The sequence below is a fragment of the Venustampulla echinocandica genome (genome assembly GCF_003357145.1).
Source record: "Venustampulla echinocandica strain BP 5553 chromosome Unknown scaffold_11, whole genome shotgun sequence".
Lineage (NCBI taxonomy): Eukaryota > Fungi > Ascomycota > Leotiomycetes > Helotiales > Pleuroascaceae > Venustampulla > Venustampulla echinocandica.
This window is the reverse complement of record NW_022474216.1, coordinates 320263-343388: the sequence shown is the minus strand read 5'-3', so window position 1 is coordinate 343388 and position 23126 is coordinate 320263. Positions and strand designations below refer to the sequence as shown.

At 47.2% G+C, this 23126-nt stretch overlaps 7 protein-coding genes across 7 annotated transcripts; 2 read left to right on the top strand and 5 right to left on the bottom strand.

The window, feature by feature from the left end:
• Positions 1 to 377: 377 nt before the first annotated feature.
• Positions 378 to 1757, bottom strand: BP5553_09636 (Nucleotide-diphospho-sugar transferase; the record flags this gene model as incomplete). Its single annotated transcript, XM_032018259.1, has 4 exons — positions 378 to 437; positions 473 to 769; positions 846 to 1559; positions 1635 to 1757. 4 exons carry the CDS (start codon positions 1755 to 1757, stop codon positions 378 to 380), a joined length of 1194 nt encoding a protein of 397 aa, XP_031865558.1.
• An 836-nt stretch (positions 1758 to 2593) lies between these two features.
• Positions 2594 to 5573, bottom strand: BP5553_09635 (DUF625-domain-containing protein; the record flags this gene model as incomplete). The annotated part of the gene is made up of 6 exons (XM_032018258.1): positions 2594 to 3498; positions 3549 to 4862; positions 4962 to 5011; positions 5087 to 5171; positions 5225 to 5339; positions 5454 to 5573. The coding sequence occupies 6 exons, from the start codon at positions 5571 to 5573 to the stop codon at positions 2594 to 2596; spliced, it is 2589 nt and encodes an 862-aa protein (XP_031865557.1).
• Positions 5574 to 10726: 5153 nt separating this feature from the next.
• Positions 10727 to 11655, top strand: BP5553_09634 (Uncharacterized protein; the record flags this gene model as incomplete). The annotated part of the gene is made up of 2 exons (XM_032018257.1): positions 10727 to 11195; positions 11273 to 11655. The coding sequence occupies 2 exons, from the start codon at positions 10727 to 10729 to the stop codon at positions 11653 to 11655; spliced, it is 852 nt and encodes a 283-aa protein (XP_031865556.1).
• Positions 11656 to 12872: 1217 nt separating this feature from the next.
• BP5553_09633 (uncharacterized protein) lies at positions 12873 to 13515 on the bottom strand (the record flags this gene model as incomplete). Its single annotated transcript, XM_032018256.1, has 2 exons — positions 12873 to 13403; positions 13471 to 13515. 2 exons carry the CDS (start codon positions 13513 to 13515, stop codon positions 12873 to 12875), a joined length of 576 nt encoding a protein of 191 aa, XP_031865555.1.
• Positions 13516 to 14665: 1150 nt separating this feature from the next.
• BP5553_09632 (uncharacterized protein) lies at positions 14666 to 15911 on the bottom strand (the record flags this gene model as incomplete). Its single annotated transcript, XM_032018255.1, has 2 exons — positions 14666 to 15746; positions 15799 to 15911. 2 exons carry the CDS (start codon positions 15909 to 15911, stop codon positions 14666 to 14668), a joined length of 1194 nt encoding a protein of 397 aa, XP_031865554.1.
• Positions 15912 to 16386: 475 nt separating this feature from the next.
• On the top strand, positions 16387 to 18356 carry BP5553_09631 (Uncharacterized protein; the record flags this gene model as incomplete). The annotated part of the gene is made up of 6 exons (XM_032018254.1): positions 16387 to 16584; positions 16632 to 17217; positions 17611 to 17787; positions 17928 to 17990; positions 18053 to 18124; positions 18214 to 18356. 6 exons carry the CDS (start codon positions 16387 to 16389, stop codon positions 18354 to 18356), a joined length of 1239 nt encoding a protein of 412 aa, XP_031865553.1.
• A 244-nt stretch (positions 18357 to 18600) lies between these two features.
• BP5553_09630 (Uncharacterized protein) lies at positions 18601 to 19588 on the bottom strand (the record flags this gene model as incomplete). The annotated part of the gene is made up of 3 exons (XM_032018253.1): positions 18601 to 18900; positions 18957 to 19256; positions 19349 to 19588. 3 exons carry the CDS (start codon positions 19586 to 19588, stop codon positions 18601 to 18603), a joined length of 840 nt encoding a protein of 279 aa, XP_031865552.1.
• Between the last annotated feature and the right edge of the window lie 3538 nt (positions 19589 to 23126).

The window sequence follows — 23126 nt, the reverse complement described above, 5'->3', positions numbered from 1 at the left end:
AGGATGTCAGCTTGTGACATATCCTTAATTCCTTTTAAATATACCTAGGTAGGTATATTTCCTGCCCAGCAGCACCTCATTACAGAGCAAAGAGTAGTTTGACTGAGTATCATCCTGTCCAAAACTGTTTAGTTACTTCCAATAGATCCATGCGATAGGGCCCATATCATACATAGCATTCTTATGTAGATATATTAAGGACTATATGTAAACGCTAGGAATATACTGTATCCCAACATCCTCACCAGCCACGTTGATGCCCTTCAGATAGTCTGATGTATATACATCGCACCAAAAGCCTGCTGCCACTTCTGGGGCGTTGCCAAAATACATATGCCCGCTCCTTATACCCATCCTTTAGGATATATTACCTTCGTTTATAAACTCCCAAAATCCAACTCGCCCTCAAAATCCCCAATCCCCACGCCATAGCCAAACTATCCCACACAACATTTAGCTTACTCCCACCAACCTCATGCCACCCAATCTGCACCTCAGCAACCCGGATCCCAGAGTTTAAGTTGGTATTTCCCTTTCCGGTCGCTTCAGCTGCGGATACAGGCGCAGGCGCGCTTTCAGCAAGCATCAGCATCTCGACATCAAAGATCCAGCCTTCGACATGCATGTAAGGCACGATATGGGGGAGTGCGGCCCTGGAGAACAGCTTGAATCCGCACTGCGTGTCACGGATTCGGGACGTTGCCGGGGGCGTGAGGAGACGGAGAAGGAGGTGGAACGAGTGCATGAGGGCGTTTCTTAGGGCCGAGCGCTAGATAGACATCCCATCATTAGCACGTATATCCTAGGTATGTATGGTCATTATCAATGGGAGGCTTGGTTCATACCTTCACAACAGCTTCCGACCCCACAAGATGTGCTCTGCTCCCCACTGCAATACCTCTTGCAGTCCCATCCTCAATACCCTTACAACCTCTCACCAACTTCCTCGAATCCTCAAACTTAGACGCTCCATCCGCGTCAGCAAATATAGCATACGCGCCCCTAACATGTCTAAAACCATGCGTGACAGCGCCCCCTTTCCCTCTATTCTCCTTGAGCGTACAGACCCGCAGAATATCATGCAAACCCTTCTTCCTCGAGAAATCCAGAGCAACATCGACGGTTTTGTCTTTGCTTCCGTCGTTCACGATTAGGATTTCGTAGCCTCCCATGCCCATGCCCTGCCCCCCCGCACTGCCGTTCACTTTCCCCTTGTGCTTCCCGGCGGCGAGGGGAACGCGTCCATATTCATCGTCCAGAAATGCTACAGCTTCTTCTAGCATCATCTCTATGCGTTCTTCTTCGTTATATGCTGGGATAACCACGCTCATTTCCACTTCCGCCTCGTCTATCGTGCCGGTATGTACATCATCGTTGTCCTTCTCCTTGCCATTTTTAGTAGCAGCTTCTTTCCTGTGTGTAAGCCAGGCATCGTGCCAGCATGGAAGTGGGCGCGGGGCAGTCGCCGAGCTGGAGGAACCGGATGTGGTTATGTATGTCTTTTCCGAGGGATGTGGAGCGCGTGGAACGGGGGCGAGGACATAGACTAAGGCGTATATCTAATTCTCCTTGTCAGTCACATTTCCTCACAGACTACCAAAGTCCAAAGAAATAGGCATAATCGGAGAACGCACGAAGGCTAATGTAGAGATCGTAGTGGTAAGAACGACTAATAGCAAGATAGGTAATGGCGTCTCCTTCGCCGTCGCGTATAAACCCCCAATCAAGCTCCAGCAGATATCAACGATGGTCGCCATAGCTTCGGACTGCAAGAGAATTCGCCTTCGGGGGGTGAGGATGCAGCTGTATTAACGACCGAAAGAAAGGATACCCGTATCAAGGGGGTTTGAACATCGAAACACGCCGCGCGCATAGACTCAATTGGCAACGCTGTAGCTAGTCCTACATGTTCCAGGGCTAGGTAAAAACGAAAAAGAGAGGCAGGAGAAGTGGAGGGTTTAGAGAGCGTCGTTGGAGTTGTTTGTGGGGGATGCGCCTTTGAATTAATGAACACGGTTATCACAAGGCGCTGACAGACGACAGCCGCTATCTCGCGTGTATTAATTACCTTAATTAATTACATTGAACGAAGCACCGGCATTTCCTAATGCGGGGCGAACCCTTTTTTTTTTCAGTCAGGGGCTTTTATTGCATGTTTATTTACTTGTTTACTTACGAAGTATAATAAATATACGAGGCTGCAAGGGAAAGGCTGGACTGCATTCATTCATCAGAGCACATGCTCGAATTATAGATATTTTCATTTAATCAACGCCCGCACGACGTAGATCGGTATCATCTTTTCTGCATCCGTCATCTCATCTCATGTGCCTCCCATCCCATCCCAGCCCGATCTATAATACATGGGTGTTTAGACAAATAAACAAATTCCCCATCAGTTGCCGTGATGCTCCGAAATTGGTCTTCATATGTACGCCATCAGCCACTAGCCACCAGCCAGAGGAAGCGAAGCTGTGTATCGTAAAATCAACCCAAAATACCAGTAACCATCCTTAACTCCATGTACCGCTTGAAAAAGCGCCTTGCGCCCCTTTCTTATCTAAGAAATCATTTCATGCGTTTAAGGCGACTTTCAACTGCCACCTTCTCCTCCACCACCCCCGCCATCGCCGCCCGTTTTGATTGCTGGTGAAAGGCTGATTGCGATCTTGTTTGGTTTGTTTGTAGAGCCACCACCCGCATGGTTGGTGAAGCTCTTCTTCCTCCGTAACATGCTACTTGTATTAGAGCCCGCAGAGCTACTCGAATTTCTCCGTTTGGATAGTGACAGTTTCCCTATCTCATCTTCTTCGTCCTCTTCACGGCGTCGCTTCTCCGAAAGCCGCTCCGGAGGAGGGAGGGCCAGGGATGCCGAATTTGAAGCTACCTCGCCGCCGGGCTTTGAAGATGCCGAGGATTCACTGCTGAGATCCGATGTAATGTCAGCAGCATTCGTGCTGGTTTCCGGATTCTCGTTCTCTTCATCCGAAGGATAATCGACAAGCGGTTTGGAAGTAGGTGATGTATCGTACATGGATTCCCTTCTCCTGGCAGCAAGATCGTCTTCGTCATCTGATGTGTTGAAATATTCTTCTTCCGCTGCATCAAGATCTTTGATTCCATTTTCCCACCTATTCCCTCTCCCTGGCTCGGGCCGCTTAGGGGTGTCTTCTTCGGTATCTAAAAAGGAAGTTTCCATGCTGATGGCGAAACCTTGAGTCTGATCGTATCTGATGATAAAATTCTGGAAAATATCCACATAAGTTATATCCTTCATCTTATCCCGATAGTTCTCAACCAGATGACTGATTATATTCTTGATATGCTCCCTCTTGATAAGGTCAAAAAATTCTAAGCATGCAGAGTTCAGTAGATTATCTCGAGGCATCGTCTCGATTAGCAAGTTTAGAATTGGCTCAAAAAGCCTTCCTTGTGTCATCTGTTGGTTGTAGAACTCGTCTTGCAGACCAATGAGATTACGGAAGAACTTTAATGCGTCTGGAAGATACATATTAGGCTTGCCATATTAATCGGGGTGTGGGACTTACTGAGCTTCAAGTACTTCTCCGGGCTCGACAACAGTTGAGCAATTCGGTGACCCAACTTCTCAGAGAGTATGAAGTACTTGCTGTGATGCGTATGTTGTCGAACGAAAAAGCATAGAATCTCGATGAGGTATATAAACAGAGATACCTGATGGGTACTGAATTCCATATTCTCTCTGTCTTTTAGATCTACCAGAGGCTTGAAAAGCCTTTTGGCTGAGTCGTCGTAGAAATCCTTCACAAATTCTGCTTGCTGGGGATCTACCTGGGGTCGCAACCTAATCCCAAACTCGCCCCCTGCTTTGGCCGAAGTATCAACTGGAGCATTCTGCGAACCTGGATCTAGGAGAACCTTGATTGCATCCGCAATTTGTGCTTTAACTCCAAGGTCCACTTCCACGAGGAGAAGATCGATCAAGGAATCGGTGAGAGGCGTTTGCTTTTCAGCAATCTGGCGGAATATGGACAGTCGGATCATATGCGGATCATGATCAATCATCGAGACCAATACATCTGTAGCAGCAACGCGAACAGCGACATCGTTGTGTCGGAGGGCAAAAGTTATAACGGATAGTAGCCCATGCGCAAGCATAATATTGTAGAACGGGGTCCTCGCTGGGGGTTGAAGGCACTTCGCAGTAGCGCAGCACTGTTGGATGAATAGCACAGCTTCCTTTTTACGCTCCTGGCTCGTCTCCTGCGCGCTGAAAATGCCAAATAGGTCTTTGAGGAATGCCGGGTTTGTCTGAATATGTTGAAGGATGTCACTCTGCTGATAATATATTAGGGCGTTAAGAACAGAGTACGTAGGATCGTCCAGGATCCGCGCGAGGACAACGTCCTTAAGATATTGTAATCGGTAAACGATGTGGATCTTCTTCCGGACCTTCTCGTCCTCGATATGAACCACCTCTTTGTATCTTCCTTCCTTGCTCAGCCAATGCCGGTGATTCGCCTTATGGCTTGGAAAGTCTGGGTCGTACTCCAGGGCCCCCATAACACCGAGCATCAGGTCGTCTCTCACCACGAGTTCCATAATCGGATTATCGTTGAGCAATATAAATGTCTTCATGATATTGCACAGTTTATGCAAACTGGCCAGATCTTCCATGTCCTCCGCCATTTCTACCAATGGTATCAGTTGTTTTATGTAGTCCTCGGAGATGACAAATTTAATAATAGCCTCCCGGCCTGCATTTGTGACGTTGCAGCTTCGGATACTCGCTTCCACCTCTGGTAGATTGCCGAGGGTGGGTGGTGGTAGCGATATTGAGCTTGAAAAGTGGTCGACGGAGATATCATCATCGAGGGCATCATCTGTAGGCGGGCGTGATCAGTTCGAGCTTGGATATGGAACCCCCCCCCATTCGCGAATCGAAGATGCAGCAGCGGGATACTTTTACAACGTGCACTTACCTGGGCAGTTAATTGCTAGCATCTGCGCTTGAACGTTGCTCACGAACTTCCTATAGGTGGCAGGCATGTCAATATCCGTTCACGTTACATCCCTCGCGATAGAGAGGCGGGAACGAGGTACTAACCATATAGTTGCACAACCTTCTGCCTCTTGGAAGCTAAGCGCCATATCAACACCAGTTGCTGGCTCCGTCCACACGATAAGAGTGTCTGGTTCCGTCAGCTATGAGACTAGCTATTAGAGACCGCCCAATGATATGTACCTTGCTGTTTTTGGAATCCATCTTCTTTGCAAATCTTCGTTTCTAACAGTATGCGCTCCGGTTGGTCTTCGGACTGCACGAGAACTCGCGGTATTTCATGACGCGAGACCTCATCCTAGAAGGGGCATAGGTGTCAGTCACAGTCTCATTGTGAGGCGCGCCATAGATCGAGGCATTAAGTTTTGCCCGATCAGGTACGCGACACGGAGTGACGAGAGAAGAAACATACGAATATGAAGGCCGCGGTGCAGAAACCGGTGCCGCGATCAAACCAGTCGCTGTTGCGCAACTCATAGACCTTGACTCTCTTCTTGTTGCTCGGCGGGGGGTCAGGCACCGCTTGTGCCATCATCAAGGGTTGTAGCTCCCCTTCCGGTTCTTCTGCAGAGCAGTTTGCGATGTCGAGGTGTTGTTGGAGGGACAGTGGAGCCTGGCTCTGGGCAAGGACTGTGAGCGCCACTTTCGAATCTGCGCCCAAGGTCGCGCAAAGCTGCGCGCTGGGTCGTTCGAGAAGGCGAAGGGGCCGAGGGGCAGGCGCGCGGAGCAGCGAAGACTTCAGCAGATCTCACGTCGGCATGTATGAAGGTATCGTCGGCGGCGGCCGTGTAGCAGCAAAGACTTTCGTGCGCTGTCCGAGGGGAGGGCGGCGCCAGGAAGGGCGACTACCAAATGGCGCGCGTGCTGCTCAATGCTGCACCGTGGCGGAGTGCTATATGGCGAATGGCGAGTGGTAAGTCGTAAGTAGTAAGTGGTGAGTGGTGTGTTCGAGGTGAATGAAGTGTTTGCCGTCAGATTGACGATGGCGACCCGAAAAGAGGCTCTCGCTAAACGTTCCAACGCCTCCCGCGCTGTCAAGAATCAAGATGCCGAAACCAACCCCTCGGAGGTCACGGAGACGGAGGTCAGAGACCCGTTTCTCACAATCAACACAGCTACAAGATGCTGAGCGCGATATTGAGGCCCGGACAATGGAGCTCAAGGGTAGAAGTTGAGGGTCCTGAATGTTTAATCTCTCCAGAAGACTTTGTTTACATCGTCTTGGTCTTCGGCAGCCGGTGTCGCACGCCGTGTGGGTACATGATCACGTGCTGTTGGCGACCGATAGGAGGCTAAATATAGGTCATGGTTGGCGATTAGAGTTGTGGTTTTGTTTTATGGTTTTATAGTGGGCAAAACGAGGAAACGCGTCATCCTATTCGGCATAGAAGCAGAAGCAGAAGCAGAAGAAACAGAAGATGTAGCATTCCGGCGGAGCTTAATGTTTGTTAATCAGCAGGTCACACATTCACCACGAATAAATACCTTACTCGGACACATTCCAAGCAATATGAACCATGAATCATGAACCACGGGAGTACCCGAATACCCCTTTATCTTGGATTGTACCTGAAAATCCGAGTACAGAGGCACTATACGGAAAAGAAGCCCGAAAATGTCAAGTTGGCATGCCTTTCCTTAATAGTCAAATGTATTACTTTTATTTTACTTACCTACTTTTGGGTCCCCCCGAGAAACCACAGGACATCTACCAGGCAAATATATCCCATCGAATCTCATGGTCAATTCTAGCTGCACTTCCTCCGACCGTTCTCTTGACAATAGCTATTCGAAGGACAACATGACACTCAGAGGAAACCAATTGGGATATTCTTCGATTGTAATTTAAGGCCGAACATACCATTCTTGAGACAGATTGAAGACATGTCTAGGCTTAGACGGCATCATTGAGTTCGCCGCACATTTCTCAAGCCTAATATTCTCTAGTTCTCAGCGGGAGGTCAGTCGTCGGTCAAGGGACTATGTCTGGTTATAGCCGATCATAACACACTACGGCTTCCTAACTGTATCTTCTTTTCCTTTGGTTGAAGTGGGAGGTCTCTGTTAGATTGGGATATTTGCCCACAGCTGACGAGGTGATTGATATTATTGATCGCTGCAATACGAAAATACCAACCCAATAATTAGGGATATCACGGTCTCAGATCCTGTAGGGCAAGTCGAAGCGGATGACGAATACATACCTCGATATTTTCTGGTTGTGCCGCTGCCTGTCATCCTCACACATGGAATATGTCCACTCGTATAACTAGACCTTCCAACTAACAATTATATCAACGATCCGTTATCTTCGCGCTTTCGTTGATCGCGATTTCTCGTCGCTGGTGTCGTGCCCGAGTAGCCACCCCGTGCAAAATCCCAAGCCTGACGGATAACCTAGCAGGAGATGCGGTGTCGGGGACAGGATTTGAGTTTTATCGACCATGTGAGACTTCACACCGCAACGGCAATTGGGAATTGGGATGCTGCTAGGCCAATGGACTCCCACACGCCGACGATTGCGATGAACGGAGTAATCAGTAAGTGTCTGTAGGTCTGTTCAAAGTATGAAGTGCGCCGCGTACGAAGAGACATCGGAACGGATGTCGTTGACCGCCATGTAAAACTCCAAAGTCCGCAGAACATCGATAATGTTGGAGAAGAGATGGCGTGCTTTGCAAGTCAGCACATTGAGCACGCTGATCTAAAGCAAAGGGGAGCGGGCAGTGTTATATCTGTACAATCGTACATGTCGAAGGAAATGACAGCTCTAAGATCGCTTCACCAGCGCCCAAAATGAGATTGCGCACAGTAAGAAAACGTTCCAAAATCCGGGGTTCCGAATGAACGCAATACAACGATCGAAAGACCAAAGGAGGTTGGATTCGATGTTCGCCTTATCGGCTGCGAAATATATTACTGTACCTAGGTTATCCCTGAGACGATCCATTATATGCAGCGGAGGGAACGTAGTATTCGGCATCTCGGATCATGGGCACCATGAGAAGAAACCCCTGGGACAGACCTTGACTCGTAAGCAAGATAACGAGGACAGGAGGTGGGAATCCGTGTTTTGGATCCGGTACATCGAGTCCCGCGAAATGATTGTAGTACTGGTCAACAGAGTACTGCTGTTGTTGCGGATGTATCCGCTGTGCTGATACCCCAAAAATTCCAATGGATATGTCGGGCTCCAGTCAGAAAGGGATCCATGACCGTAAAATTATAAAGCAAACTGTTTCGGTTCTGTCTTGCCATCAGGGCCAGAATGTCCGTTTTTGGCGCAGCTGAAAAATACTCATTCGATACTGGTACGAAGTATTGCGTTGTCTTTCAGCCCTCACTGCATTAGTGGTATCAAACAGGACCACTTATGGATTCAAGCAACGCCCATGGTCTCCATGTCGCTTCTCACTCGCCCTGTCAGTCCCCAATTATTTAATGATAACGTGAGATTCTGTGCTCCAGTGGCGCCTTATTCTCCGTCACTAGTTTCAAGCCATATGCCAACAGGCGACGGTCTCGGCCTCGACATTTCAGTGGGCGTATTATTGACTCTTGGACGACGAGTTCGGCCCTGATAACAAGCTTTTCCACGGATCTATCGGGCCAGCCACGTTTGACAGCGCATGATCGAGACTGGAGATCTGACACCCCAACAATAATAAATATTGTTGTCAATAAAAATCCGCAGATTTCCCAGACTGTCAAAGCCCGAAGGCTCAAGGGCCCCAAGCCGTACCCTGCGGTGTTCCGTGACACCGGCGTCGAATCTTGAATCAACACGAGGGCTTGGTTCCTATGAGCTACCTAAATGAAGGATCACATCTTGAATGCCGCATCCAGTCCCGGGCTGGTACCCAGTTTCGCGTTTAAATTTTGGACGAGTACCTTCGTCCATGTATCACCAACGTCATCATCTCGCACTACTGTTATGATTCGGCTCCGGCGTCAATCATGCGAGTAGCGCATCCCAAGAACCAAGACCTCGTGTTCGGGGCAAGGGTAAAGGGTAATGGATCATCAGTGACCAGGCATATGGAGATGGGTAGCGAATGGTAGGTAAGCTTCGCCGTGGAGTCTCTAGCTGTAACTTGTAAAACGTCAGTTGCCGAGTTTCGAACGTACAGTTGTGCTCCTGTGAACGCATAACATATCCACTCAGGATGGATCTGTTGGACTCCTAGCTTGCCGCAAAACAAGACATGTACGAAGTACGGAGTCTTTACGGCGGCACCCACTGCTCTAGGCCACGTCTTGGTGTCTTACTTAGTGATTCTATTTGGTGGTCAACGCACGGTGACTTATTGGTGAGCGCTGTCCCGCGGCCTGAAATAGATACGATGGTGCTATGTACCTTGCCTTGTAAGGCTCTCCGCTAGAAGAGAATCACTATAATTCTAGAGGCTCTGGGGCGAGCAACCTTGCAGAAGGATAAACTGGCGCTGATCTATAGGCTCCATCCTCCGTATCTGTAGTCTGTGCTGCGGCCATTATCCACAGAAACAAGCCACGAAGTATCCGTTGCCGTGGCCCGTGGACAAGCTGAGAATGTGCAGGGCTAGACGATAAGTCGGAAATCTTAACAACATTTATTTCCAAGGAGTCCTTGAGACATGGATCTTTATTGGAATTTAGAAATTGCCCTCGAATTTCTACGGATTCGAGAACTTATTAAATCGGGTTGCGTGGTAGGACGTCTAGACTATAAGACAGTAGGTAAGGTACTTGCTAATAACACGTACCTAGTACCTAGTACTTGGTACACCGTACGGTACGTGATATTGAAAGGTGTAGGAAGTGGAGAATTACTTACCTCCTTAAAAGTATTGGCATTTCAGCCACTTTCTCTCAGCTCAGCAAATGGCAACATCCGCTTTGCAGCCCCCACGGTGGGACAAGACGCAAGCTTCCTGGTGAAGTTGTGAGACTGAGGTCGCCCGCTGCCCAACGGCGGTGGATCAAGAAGCTCTTACCGCCAAACTGCACAAAGAAACACGACGAGGGAGCTGGGACTATCCCACTTCAAGAAATACCGTAGATGCAAACCCTAGCGTATCAATTATCATTATCCGGACGTTTCGTTCCTTTTTCTAGCCTCCCGACCCGGCACCCAGCTGAAGCTCCACGCGGCTGGGCATGTACATGTACAGCACATGTACGAACCCAGAGCCACGGGTGGGATTTCTTGAACGGTCCAAGTCCAAGTCCAAGTCCAAGTCCAAGTCCAAGTCCAAGTCCACCTATCCACCTATCCACCTATTCGCCGCATTTCGTGTTAATAACTTGAACCCCCCTTACTTCTCCCAGTTTTATTAGTCTCCTGTTTCTCGCATTCGCATTTGCATTTGCATTCGCATTTGCCGTGCCGAGCTGGCAAGCCCCATCTCCATCGCCTTTTTATATATACACAGCCCTCGCTTCTCCTCGTAGGATTCAATAACTGACCCAACCGATGCTACCTTAAGGGTCCATCTGAGTCCAGCCTTCGATTGTAACAACTATCATTATTGCTAGGCTTCAACGACAACGCCAGGACCGGCCGAAGTGAGGAGTCTGTCGTGTCCTTGTCAGGATCCTTCCATCAGACTCTTGGAAGATTTGTACGCTGTCGTGCTCGATAACCAAATACTCTGTTACCTCCAACATTCCCCTCAGCTCTCTCTGTATCCGGCCCCAGTCACGATGTCCGTATTCTCAAAAATTAGGCAATCCAGAGCGGCCGCCAAACAACACAAGGCAAAGGCCAAAGAGCCCACAGAGGATGTTAAAGTCCCGTACAAACATGTGCCCAAGCACGCTGCCGTCGATGCCCTGAGTGGCGCACCGTCGACTTGGAAGCACGAGGACAAGGGAAAGATCCGACAGCATCACCAGCGAAGGAGTCAAATGGGTAGTCGGACCACAAGCATGATATCGACCGCATCCTACTTCACTGCAACCGCCGGGCCAAGTTCAGCAGCCCCTCCATTACCGCGAAATAACAGCTACACGTATAGTAGCTATAGCCCGGCCTGGCTTGATCGAGGGGGTGATTATCACAACGCAGAGCCTACGCGGAAACGATACAAATCTAGAGGTCACTCGTATAACGACTCGGGTATTGGCGCCAGCATTGGACCATCCCCTCTGGCCTCGAATATGCACAGTGAAGGTAAATCTTTCCGAGTCGGCCTACTCGCCATTTTAGCACTGCAGGAAAGTTGAAGAAAGTATTAATTATTAAAGCAGATGTCTCGCCGGTCATCAGTTCCGGCGACAGCTCCTCATCCAACTCCTCCGACCACCTTGAGCTCGCACCTGCATCCAATTCAAAACGTAGGTCACAACAACGGCCACAGCCCGAAAAGCGTGATGGTTATTCAACGCCGAATATGAACCGCACCTCACAGCGACCCCAACCCGTGGTATACGCCGAGAAGGACATCTTCGAGCGATTGCACACAAGTACGACACGAAAGATTGGCGAAGCTCCTCTTTACGACAGTCCTCCATCGCCTGTTAAAGGCTCAGTGGCCACGACAACCGTGGCCCCGGCCGTGGAAGAGCGAAAACCAAAGAAATCAAGATGGAGTTTACTTGGGAAGAAAAGAAATTCTGCGATAGTGGCTTGATTCAAGAACACCCACGCCAAAAAAGCAAAATGAGACTATTCCAGCCCAAGTGGGATTCGATGTAATTGTTCGGAAAGCCGCATGATACAGATTCGTGATATTCCAGGCTAGGAATAATCATGGTATCCTGGATCAGATTTCCCCTGCCGGACCGGGGAATGCTCACCGCACATACAGTACGACTATTTTATGCACTGCAATTATTCGTGCAGAAGTTTCCTCACCACACACCTTACCAAGGTCGCACCAAACCTCTCATTTGTCACACTTCTTCTTAGATTCAGCCTTATCGTTTCACGGATGGATATCTCAAATGGCAATGTGCTGTACCACCACTATACTTTACAGCAAGCACTCCCAGGCAGGAATGAGCCTCTGCCTCGGAGGAAAAACTGGTATCACTGAAATACCGATATCTTTTTAACGTTTTGAATATTTTGCGTCGGCGTTACTGTAGAAATGGCGAAGGCGCTGGAATGCAGGGGTTTTTATAATGCAAATATTTTGAACTTTGGGTCTTGGATTCGGGATGGGCTGTCAATCACCTGGAAATATCATGGGTGGGATTTTGGAAATAGTGGATCGATCTACTTATTCAGGGATCTTTCGAATGCACGTATATGTTTCGAGGGAATCATATAGGAAACGAGCTGGTTATTGTGATCCTCGCCTTATCCGAGCTTCTCGAGCATTGCTAAGATTGTTCACATCTCTCATTGGACCTACTCTATGGCCCGTTGCTTTCCCTAAAACCCATCATCCTAGTCTGTATTATTCACAAAACGAATTTTGGTAATCTACATGGTCCCACGCTACCCAACTCGTCTAGAACGATTCAGCTACTACTTGTTCTTTATGAGAGATGAGAACAACACTTTCCTCCTCTACTATGAGATATCACCTCGTACTCTGTAGTGGTGTATATACTCGGGTAGTGCCGCCCGCCCCGCAAATCGGGAGAGCCCGCGCGTCTCCCGCGTTATATATAAAACTCTAATCGGAGCAAAATTCGGGCGCAGGTAGATGTTGATTCAACAACATGGTTTTGCCGCTTTTCTTAGAGTTTGAATGCTGTTTTTATTCCTAAGGAAGGTTTAGCATGGCATAGAATGTAATGCAATGCAATGTCATAAACTTAAACCGCACAAGTCAATGAGAATTTAAGAAGTCTTTTGACAGGCTTGCCCAAGTGGGACTTTCCTCCAAACGAATTAGCATCAAGCTGGCCATCCGTCATCATCCAGCATGTCGAATTCCTTCATTGGCAAAGTCGGAAGTCGGAGTACGCCCTCCTGGTCAACAAAATTATCCTTCTTAGCTGTAAACCCCCAACTCTTGACGAAATCGTACGCATTGTTCTCCAAATACATCGCAAGGTAAGCAGCAGAAGTAAACGGTACCCTCCAATGCTTCCAAGACTTGATCGCCTTCTCATCGACCCATTCACCATCCTCAACATCATCAGGCATTTCATAAACCGAATGGTGAATCAAGACGGTCTTATCACGTGTGCTACGCCCGTCAAGAATAACCAACGTATCGTTAACAATCGTCTCGTCTTCTTCAGGGAGACCCTCCATAAACTTGACCAGGTTGTCTACCGAAGACTCAAGAAAGCCAGTTTCAACTGGGTCCAGGGGTCCTACAGTTCCTTCGTCGAATTCTGTCTGCGAGGGATCCCTTACGAGACTCCATATGTTTGTTGTGCCTTCCGGTTTTTGAGATTCCACAACGAACTCTTTGATGAGCTTTGAGAATATTCCGATCAGCATGATGTAGTCCCCTCCATGCGCCCAGGGATATTCAGAGGTTTACCTCAACGGAGACGTTGGCAGTGCAGAAGAATAAAACCGTAGTCATTTTGGCTTGTAGGCTAAATCCGTTGGCGAAAAGGTATGGTGGGTGGTTTGTACAGATATTTTGTTGAGGGCGAGGTGAGTAACGGTAATTATCATGTGCATTTGTAGTGCAACGGAGTCACTGTCACACAGGTAGTCTTATATCGACTCCGCCACGCTGCTCTGTAGGATTCCTGGAAACCATATTATCGCTTATTTAGGTGGCAACTAGGCACCACTGTAACCATTATCTGACTATAGACACCTTAAAGTGATGATCTCGGCCATATCGGTCGGCGCTCTTCTCCACCATTAACTAGTGGTATGGTTTGGACCGTTTGGATTAAAAATGTCACAGCATCATAGTCTTGAATCTACGAGTTATTAAACTAGGTCGTAAATAGCCAAAATTAGGCTTTTCATATAAAGGATTATTATGCCTAGAACTGTAAGAATGAGGTTATAAATCGCTGCTTCTACCATCAGGGTTACACGTAAAATTAACTCCTACCAGAGCCCGTCTTGTTTGCTAACCCTAACATAAAAACGGTAATGATATCTCACATTACCTATAGCCGACTGGTACCAACTCTATAGGTATAGACCTACCTACATATGTTTGTATGTAGCTGCGAACACGTGCATCTCCAATTGCTGGAGAAACTCCTCGTCTAGGAAAATTCACAAAATGAACAAAAGATCTTAGCCACTACCACACCATGGCGATGCAACTGACAACGTAGCATATTTATATTCCGGTATGAAGCTACTTTAATCAACATGTAAGAGCGCCTCCTTCGCTAAGCAGAACCCCCCCTCCTAAATGCACTTCCGGCTTGAGACATGCTTCTTGATAAGCGTGGTTTGGGTGGTAACTAACTCTCGCCCTTGAGTGAGAACCTCAAAAGGCAATTCGAGTTTGCTATGCGGGTGATATCAAGACGATATTTGAGGACGGGCGAGAGGGTAGGCGCGAGGGACGGGTCCGAGTGCTGTGAAAGCGTGAAGAGGCTCATTATAAACCCCACTGCCCATTAATATATAAAGCGGGCATTGCTTTAAGTAATTGTATGGTCCCCATACTACTCTTAGCCATACAATGCATTTCCATGAATACGTAATTCCTGTCCACCATACCCACACTCACATTTAAGCTCCTAGACTTTTGGCTATTAATCACCTTTCAGCCTTCCAAAAGACGGTTCAGTGACCACAATCCCATCACTATCAAGTACCTTCCCCCTATCCCACTCCCTCCCTTCCCCTTTCTTCGCCCATTTCACATCCTCCTCCGTCCTCTCGCCTCCCTTCTCCCACTTTTGAATTTCATCATCCGTGAATCCCGCAGCTTTCAATCGATCAGCACCTTGCTGTTTCCACTTCTGGCGGTCACGTAGCGCCTCCAGGGCCTGGTCCCAATCATTCTCCTCGTCGACATCTATCTGCACATCGGCAGTGGGATCGTAATCGGCTGAGAATCTCGAATCGATACCAGAGTTACTAGAAAAGGCTCCACGGCCGCGCGATCGTACTTCTGGTTTAGGTGGCGGGGCTGGACCGATGATATCATCTAGAGGATCCGAATCGTTGTCTACATTGTGCTTGTCTTTCATCGGGTCCTTCGTCGACTTCTTTTTGGAAGGACGGCGTTCAATTGAGGGAGAACGACGGTATTTGCTCGGCCTATGTCGACCTTCAACTGGGGATTTTGAGCGTTTCCTTCTTGGTGACCTTTGACGGGTTCTTGAGCCCTTGCTTCGATGCTCGTTCGGTGAACGCGATCGAGACCTCCGTCGTCTCCTCCTGTCATCAACATCTCGTTCACTATCTATCGAAGCACTCCTGTGCCGCCTGTGGTGTCTCTTAGTACTTTTAGATCGTCCGTCCTCCTCATCTTCTCGCGTGGCATGTTTCCGCTTCCTCTCATCCTTAACTTCCCTCTTCAACTCGTCATCACCAAAAGGCTTTTTCCGCCTGGATTCGTTCTCGATTGATCTAGCCTCATCATCTCTCTTGCGTTTTGAAGGCTTCGCCCCTCCCAATATAGCAGCAATATCTCCTAATTGCCGCTTCCTGATATCGCCTCCCCCAATCCGACTCGACTTCTTTTCCCTATCATTCCCCGCAAGCCTCTGCAAACGTGCGCGGGATTCTGCCGCCTCCCTAGCCAGTAGGGCCGCATTGTGACTATCGGTGTCTTTGATAATGTTGCGTAGGAACCGAGTATTAGGTTTTGGCTTGTTGGAAGGAGGCCTGGTAAGGATTAGTTACGCAGTAGGCTTTATGTCGGGTATATGGTAAGTACTTGGATGTTGTAAAGTCTTCAAGGCCCAGCGAGGAGTATTTGATCGAGGCTTTCGCATCTTTTGCCAGGAGTTCGGCGACGTACTCGTCTGTAAGAGCCTCGTTTTTCGTCATGGCGGGGAGCGTTGGTAAGGGTGATGTACTATGCCAGAGCTAGACGGTTTGGACTTATCGATATGGGTAACCTGATGGTTGCTCAATGCATGCGAGGAAGTGCCATGTTTTATGTCTGAGAACTCTTATGCCTGTGGGAATGTGCCTTGTCGACGTAAGGATGATGCGTCACTCTCAGCGTCCCTAAATCGAGACCTTGAAAGGCGGTGAACCGGCAGAATTGTCTAAAGTAAACAAACCGCCGTTGAAGGGTCGCGGCAACTTAAACTTAAAAGTAATAACTTCGCTCTAAGCATTACTATATTTTGAATTTAGAAACCCAGAGGAGAGGCTCTTTATTTCTGTACGAGACCAACGCCTGTTGAATGTGTTCCGGACGCAACATCACGATTACCACGTCCAAAGCGCTTTTCTAATCAGGCACGCGATAAGAGCCCCTCAGCAACGATACATTCACTTCCAATTTTAAACCAATATGGGGAAGTCTCATGAGGAGACTCTTGGGGATATCTTACAAGCGCAAAATTCCCATGAACTTTCTATTATCAGATTAAGTGAGCCACTTGCTGGGCCACTGAAGGGGAACCCCGGGGAACGCACTTCGGACGTCTCGGCCGATGTCTTCGACAATCCAACTCCTGCAAGCCTCGAGGCGGATTTGGCACATTACAAGGTATTTTATTTATTAATGTTTATTAGGAAACGCGCTAAGAATATTAGGAACTTTTCTCTAAACTCCGGTTCTCATATCTTGAACAAGTTACAAAGGAGAAGTTCATCCGAGCCATTGTGGGCGATCCGCCGCTAGTCGTCGACCACCAGGAAAATGTTGATTTAGAGGAATCACTTGCCGTTTCAAAAGCATCTCTCAAATCCCAGAAGACCGAAGTAACAGATTTGGTAGAGGAATTAGAGAAGAAAGGCCGAGAAATATGTCGGAAGTATGAGAATGTCCAATTGCAGACAGCCCAGCTGCAAGAATTGCCGGAAAGAATCGATGGATTGCAGGCAAACATTGAGAATTTGAAGGCTATGCAACAACCTGGTTCGGATCCGATTTTAAATATGTCCCTAGACAAAACCATAGCGTTGGTAGACGAGAGGCGAAGGGAGAGAGCCGAGCTGGATCGGCAATTGGAGCAACTACAATCGATGCTACCGAGAAAGACTAGGGAGCGAGAGAGGCTGAATGCAGAGTTGCAGCCATTGGAGGTGAAGAGACTGGGGAGTAAGGCTGCTGCGAGAGATGCAAAGCGGAGGAAGGAAGAAGCTTTAGGAGGGGTTGGAGACGATCTAGAGGAGCGAGGTAAGTGGTGGAGAGGCGTTGAAACCGGTTTGAAGGGGGTGTTGGACATCCAAGGATAGTTTTATAGAGGTTCGGATTAGGGTTAACAGGAGATCTGGCTGTTATTTCAATAACATGCACAAGGGTTGGTTGATGTTGGAGTATATTTCCGTTGATGGGGCTTTGGAGGCATACGGCAGTGCTTCGTATATATGGCGTTCCATGGGCGAAATGAAATAACAATACCTTTATTGAAATCGAATATACCATTGTAGCACTCCTTGCAATGCCCTGAGGAGACTCCAAACGGTGCAACACTATTAAGCAGTTGGTTTGCCACGTAATAAGTACTACTGCCCTGATAAAGATATATTAGACATTGTGTTGCTGTATTTTTGATACTGAGCTAGCTAGAAAGGGCGGAGAAGGACGGAGTGCGGAACGAAAATCCATCACGTGATAGACGCCCGAAGTTCAAGGTTCGCTTCTCTAGTTTCGCGCTAACGACCGATCCCACATCTGAATTTCTCGAAATTCAAGCCCACGCGAAGAGTGCAACGACTACCTCGACAACCCCACGACGGCAACGAGGTATGTGATAACTCTTCTCATTCCCATCACCGATTCTCGATATATCTTACTGACATTGCTCTTGGCAGTTCCTAATTCAAAATGAGTGCGTCTCCAACAGTGTACCTAACTACGGACGCACGACACTAACAATTCTACAGCGAAGGGAACCTCCAGCTTCGGAAAGCGTCACAACAAGACGCACACTCTGTGCAGACGTTGCGGTCAGTAGAATTGATCCCCAGAGGGATATTGGAGAATGGGAGACTGATGAACCGATGTTTAGGCCGACGATCCCTCCACATCCAAAAGCACACCTGCTCCTCATGCGCATACCCAGCGGCTAAGACCCGAAAGTGTACGTTGTCCCGAGAACTGTTGAGGGTGAAACCCTGAGCGGCCAAGCGCTCGCGAGAATGGGACATTTTGGCTGACAATGAACCGTAGACAACTGGGGCGAGAAGGCCAAGCGGAGAAAGACCACCGGAACTGGACGCATGCAATACCTGAAGGGCGTGCCAAGACGATTCAAGAACGGCTTCCAGACTGGTGTACCAAAAGACTCGCGAGGACCATCCAAGGCCGAATAGAGGGTGCAAATCGGGAGTTGATCAAATGGGAATTGGTTGCGAATTGCGGATTGGGGGTTACTCATGATGTCCTGAAAGCTACGTTCACGCTAGCAAATACCATCAATTTGCACCAAGGATATACAAGCGGATGTGACATGTTCAAGACTTGTTCGTGATTTCTGAGTGACACACCGGTGGAATTATATGATATTTCGGGGATATCGATTAGTTATCGGTAACCTTCATCGAAGTGCAAACTACACTACTGTCCCCTCTCGAATACTCTCACGCCTCCATCTCCTGCAACGAAATACAGCAACTCTCGCTCGTCAATCTTTCGCCTAAAATCATCATCCTCAGCTACCTGATCTCCAATTGTAACTCTAACAACTCCACTGACGTCTGTTGCCGTCCCACTGTCTAACAGCCTCAAGCCCATTATGAAATCAGCTTGATGTGCTATATTTACTAAAAACGATGCATGATTCGTTTCCAGAGGCGTCTGCAGAGCGGATACCAGAGGGTGATCTGCCGAAACAGTAATTATGGCGGAATGAACCTCCTGCCCTATATTTAGTAATATATTCAACTTGCTTGAAAGTTTACATTCCCACTTACCTCTCGAAGCCCTGCCAACATCTCCTCCAAATTGACGGCCCCAACTTGGTTCCCTGCCACTGCCAATAATAGGTCTAGCTGGTCGACCACTAACAAAACATTTCCCTTCGCTCCTGATGAACCTCTTACATCTTGAATAGCCTTCAATATCGCTTCGGAGACATTTGTAAGACTTGGGCTGCTGAGAACTGTCTCTCCGGGACCCACGGCTGGCCTCTGTTGCTTCGGCAGGAAAAGCCCACTCAAACCGTCCACAAATGCAAATGATTTCTTTGCAGCATGTTTCTCAAGATCCAACCCCTATCCAAACGTTTAGTTCCAGATGCCCAAAATTACTCAAGCAGGTGGCAATCAAATAACCCGAGATTTCGAAAGAACGAAATTTTACCTACCAATCTCCTAGCATTATCCTTCCAGAATGCAAAATCCCTCAAGAAGCTCACGAAAACTACTTTAGTTTCATCTTCTGGGTGGACTTCAAGGGAATTACTGCTGGTGGCCAAGGTGCTGTGCAGGAACCGTAGGACGAGCCAGTTTGTACTCGCGCCAAGAACGTTGGTTAATAGGATGAGGGATGCCTCGGGGGGAAGGGCGAGATAGGGCTCAAGGAGAGGTGGAATCTTGGAAGCCATTTTAATATCCAATGTATAATGGGTTCTTCGTGGTGATTTTAAGGTAAGTTTTTTAGACCAAGATCTAATCACGTGATTGGTGTTTAAATTGAGATTTTTCTCCAGTGTCTGGGACGTCACCTTTCCATCACTAGTCAAAGATTTCGAGAGATCCTTTCTTCTATTATGACATATTTCTGTGTTCCATTTGGTGTTATACATTGTTTTACTTTTCAAAAATGCTCTAATTTTGCATCAGACACTGTCGCCGATGTAAATTCTCATGTCCGACGGTGAACCGTAGATTCACACTCTGACTGTATAGAGCACTCAATTGAAGGATATTTGCAATATGTGTAAATTTTTGCAATTGAAGACATTTCATTCTTCTATGTTATATACACGCTGTCAGCCAAAATTGGGCAATAATGGTCCTCAAACGACTAATATACTTTCCATTTTTAGTCAAGCAAGCGCTGTGTCCTTTGAAGAAACCATGAGGAGTATTTTTCAAATTTTCATCTGTAGGGGTAGTAACTATGGTGGTTCCTTTTTAGTTGAAGATGTCATGTAGCTGTAGTGACGAATTATTTATACTCTGACGTTACTTTTGTTTATGGATAAAAGAGGTCCTACAGGAGGAGAATTTGATGTTCTGCAGCTTGAATTGTTATATCGGTTCTCGTTAACATCATCGAACCACTAAGTGTTTGATAGATAACCCAAGTTGTGCATTTATCTACCATCTAAGCTGGTCCCCACAGGTAGCTTGGCTGTATTGAATTTATCCTAAAAATCATAAGCAGCGTAACATTTGGCTGTTGAATATAAGCCAGCATGTATCAACTCAATCATTTACTAAAACAAGTGTCAATTCGCTCTGCGGCTTAATGATATTTTGAGCAAATCGAGCCGCTAGCAATCGGATCCGATTTTATTCCTACTTATTTCAATGTCTTACGACCTCTTATGTTCCATACATACGTAGGTACTTTAGCAAAGCAGTGACCTCAAATATACATCCTCGCCCCCGGCTAGTAGTCTTTCGATATTTCGAGAGCCAAGTCGTATACTTCTAGCTCGCAGCTAGATCACGCCTGCCACTACTCCCTCGATAATATCTTGCTGTTGCAATTCCTATATTTTTCCTTTCGTACACGCTGTATGAAGTATAAAACATTCTCGGCGACTTCCCTGCTTTCTAAATTTGTCTCGTTGCATGTCGAGCGCCAACCACTTTTAATTCTGCCATGCACAGCCGCAGACATTAAATATTTCTGTATATTGTAGCCACTAGCTGCACAGCCGCGGTAGCATTTCGTTGCAACTCGATCGAAACCCACCACCTTCAGTTCTTCCATAAGCAGCCGCAGGTAGTATGAATTCGTTGCACCTCGATCGAAACTCACCACTTTCGGTTTTGCCAATAATGGCCACAGACAATGTGAATTTGTTGCAAATCGACCGTTGTAACGTTACGCGGATATTGCTGAGATGAGCATTGATGTATGTCTCGTTGCATGTCGATCGAAACTCACCGCTTTGATTCCCCACGGAATGGCCCCAGTGACCTATGTTTTGTTGCAAGTCGATCGAAGATTACCGCATTTGGTCGGCCAAGAATAGGAACGGGAGCAGTCGCTGATAAAATAGAATTCGTTGTAAGTCGATCGCTTTTAAGCTTTAGCGAGGTTTTCCAAAAAGAGCTCATGTACAGTTTCGTTGCGTGTCGAGCGCTCACCATCGGTTATTCTGCTTGCACAGCTGTGAATATGATGTCATATTACATTTCAAGCCATCGTGTGTTTCTGGCTTTCAGTTCTGCGAGGTATGGGGGACAACGTTGCATGCCAAACGTCCACCACGTTTATTCAACCAAGGGTACAAGAAACTGGATATAGAGCACTCTAGACCAGGAGAGTCTTGGTTCAACTAGATGCCGTCTACAATATTTACGTATAATAAACAACAAGAGATGACAACCTAGCCATAGTGTGCTAAATTACATGTGGGATCAATAGACACATCCAAACCAGAAGTGTGTGAAAATAAAAATAAAGTGTAAGGAACAATCAACTGTGCAATATATAGTGGTTCATGTCATTAACAAGTGTGTTGATGTAGTTAATATCGACTATGCTTCGCAGATATCTATTGTTTTAGTAAAAGAAACAGTCGACCATAGAAGTCACATGGTAATCGGCCTTCGCCCTTTACATTGCACATTTTATTGTTATAGTTAGAGGACGTGTAACAAAAACAAGTATAAAAGGCACCATACCTTTCCGTTTTATCTCTCGTCTCCGGTCTACCTCATCAATTAACAAACACCCCAAATATATCATTTAATTAACAACTTGTGAGAAGTAAAAATGCCGCCTTGCCTACAAAATAAAACCTCAAGCAACTCCTCATCCGTAGGCGACACCGGTTTTGGTGATCAACTAGCCGATTACTCCATGTACTGAATTTGTTGCTGTGTGGGCATAGCGGCGGCATAACCTCACCTATTAAAGAATGTGCTACTTAACAAATACATGTTAACATGTTGCTTTGCTAATATAATGCAACATACTAATATTAATCATATCGATCCAAGCCACATGTTCTTGTGGATATATCAGAGGTGTATGTTGTTGATATCAGGAGCGAGTCGGGGAACAGGGAAGGAATGCAGCAAGTGGTTGGAGTTTGGATTTAATTGAGTTTGCACGGCAGCAGCAACGCTCTAGATACATTAATTGGAATAAATATCAATATCCTATGCTAGTAATTTTAGGGTGTTGTTCATCGTTTCGAGGTTCAAAATCCGTGGGATATATAGACTTCAAAGTAGGAGAAGGATTTTTAATATACGTTCATTCGATTTGCAATAGAGGGAGCTGATAAGCTTGCAGTCACCGACATTGAGTTTGTCATACAATAACGGTTGCATTTGTAATACGAACACCTACTCCAGTAAGTTCGAAGACACACTACACCACAAGAATGGGGAGAGAGTGGCGAAGACACATATTATTCCCACTTTCTGGACCCCCTCCCTAAGAGTATCTTCCAAGCCATTAATGGAATTGCAACTTTTTGAATTCCACAGTTGCAACTCGGCATCCTCCAATCGCCAACGCGGCGGAGATACTAGCAAACATAGTGTAACCCCGGGGGCCACCACCGGTCACCGGCGGCGGATAAATATGAATATAAATATTGGTCCTCTAGTTAGCAAAGGTGGGGTTGACCTGATAATAACTTGATGAGCGGCGGGAGGCAGCAGTAGTGCGAAAGGAAAGCCCTTATCGAAGCTCTAGAGTCTAGAGTAGTGTCTAGACAGAAGAACTTCGTAATCATCCCCCGCCTGGGTTTTGTGCAGCGTCAACTGCGCACCCGAATTGCACGAAAGTGAGAAGTGAGCGTGTCTGGATTAATTCGTCGCCCGATTGATCGATCGATTGATCCTTCGATAGTCAGGTTACCACGTACATACCTACGCCGTCGCTTGCCTGTTCTCGACGCCTCGTGCATTCTTCCAGGCGGTTAGAAAAAGGACAACCCCCGTCCGTCA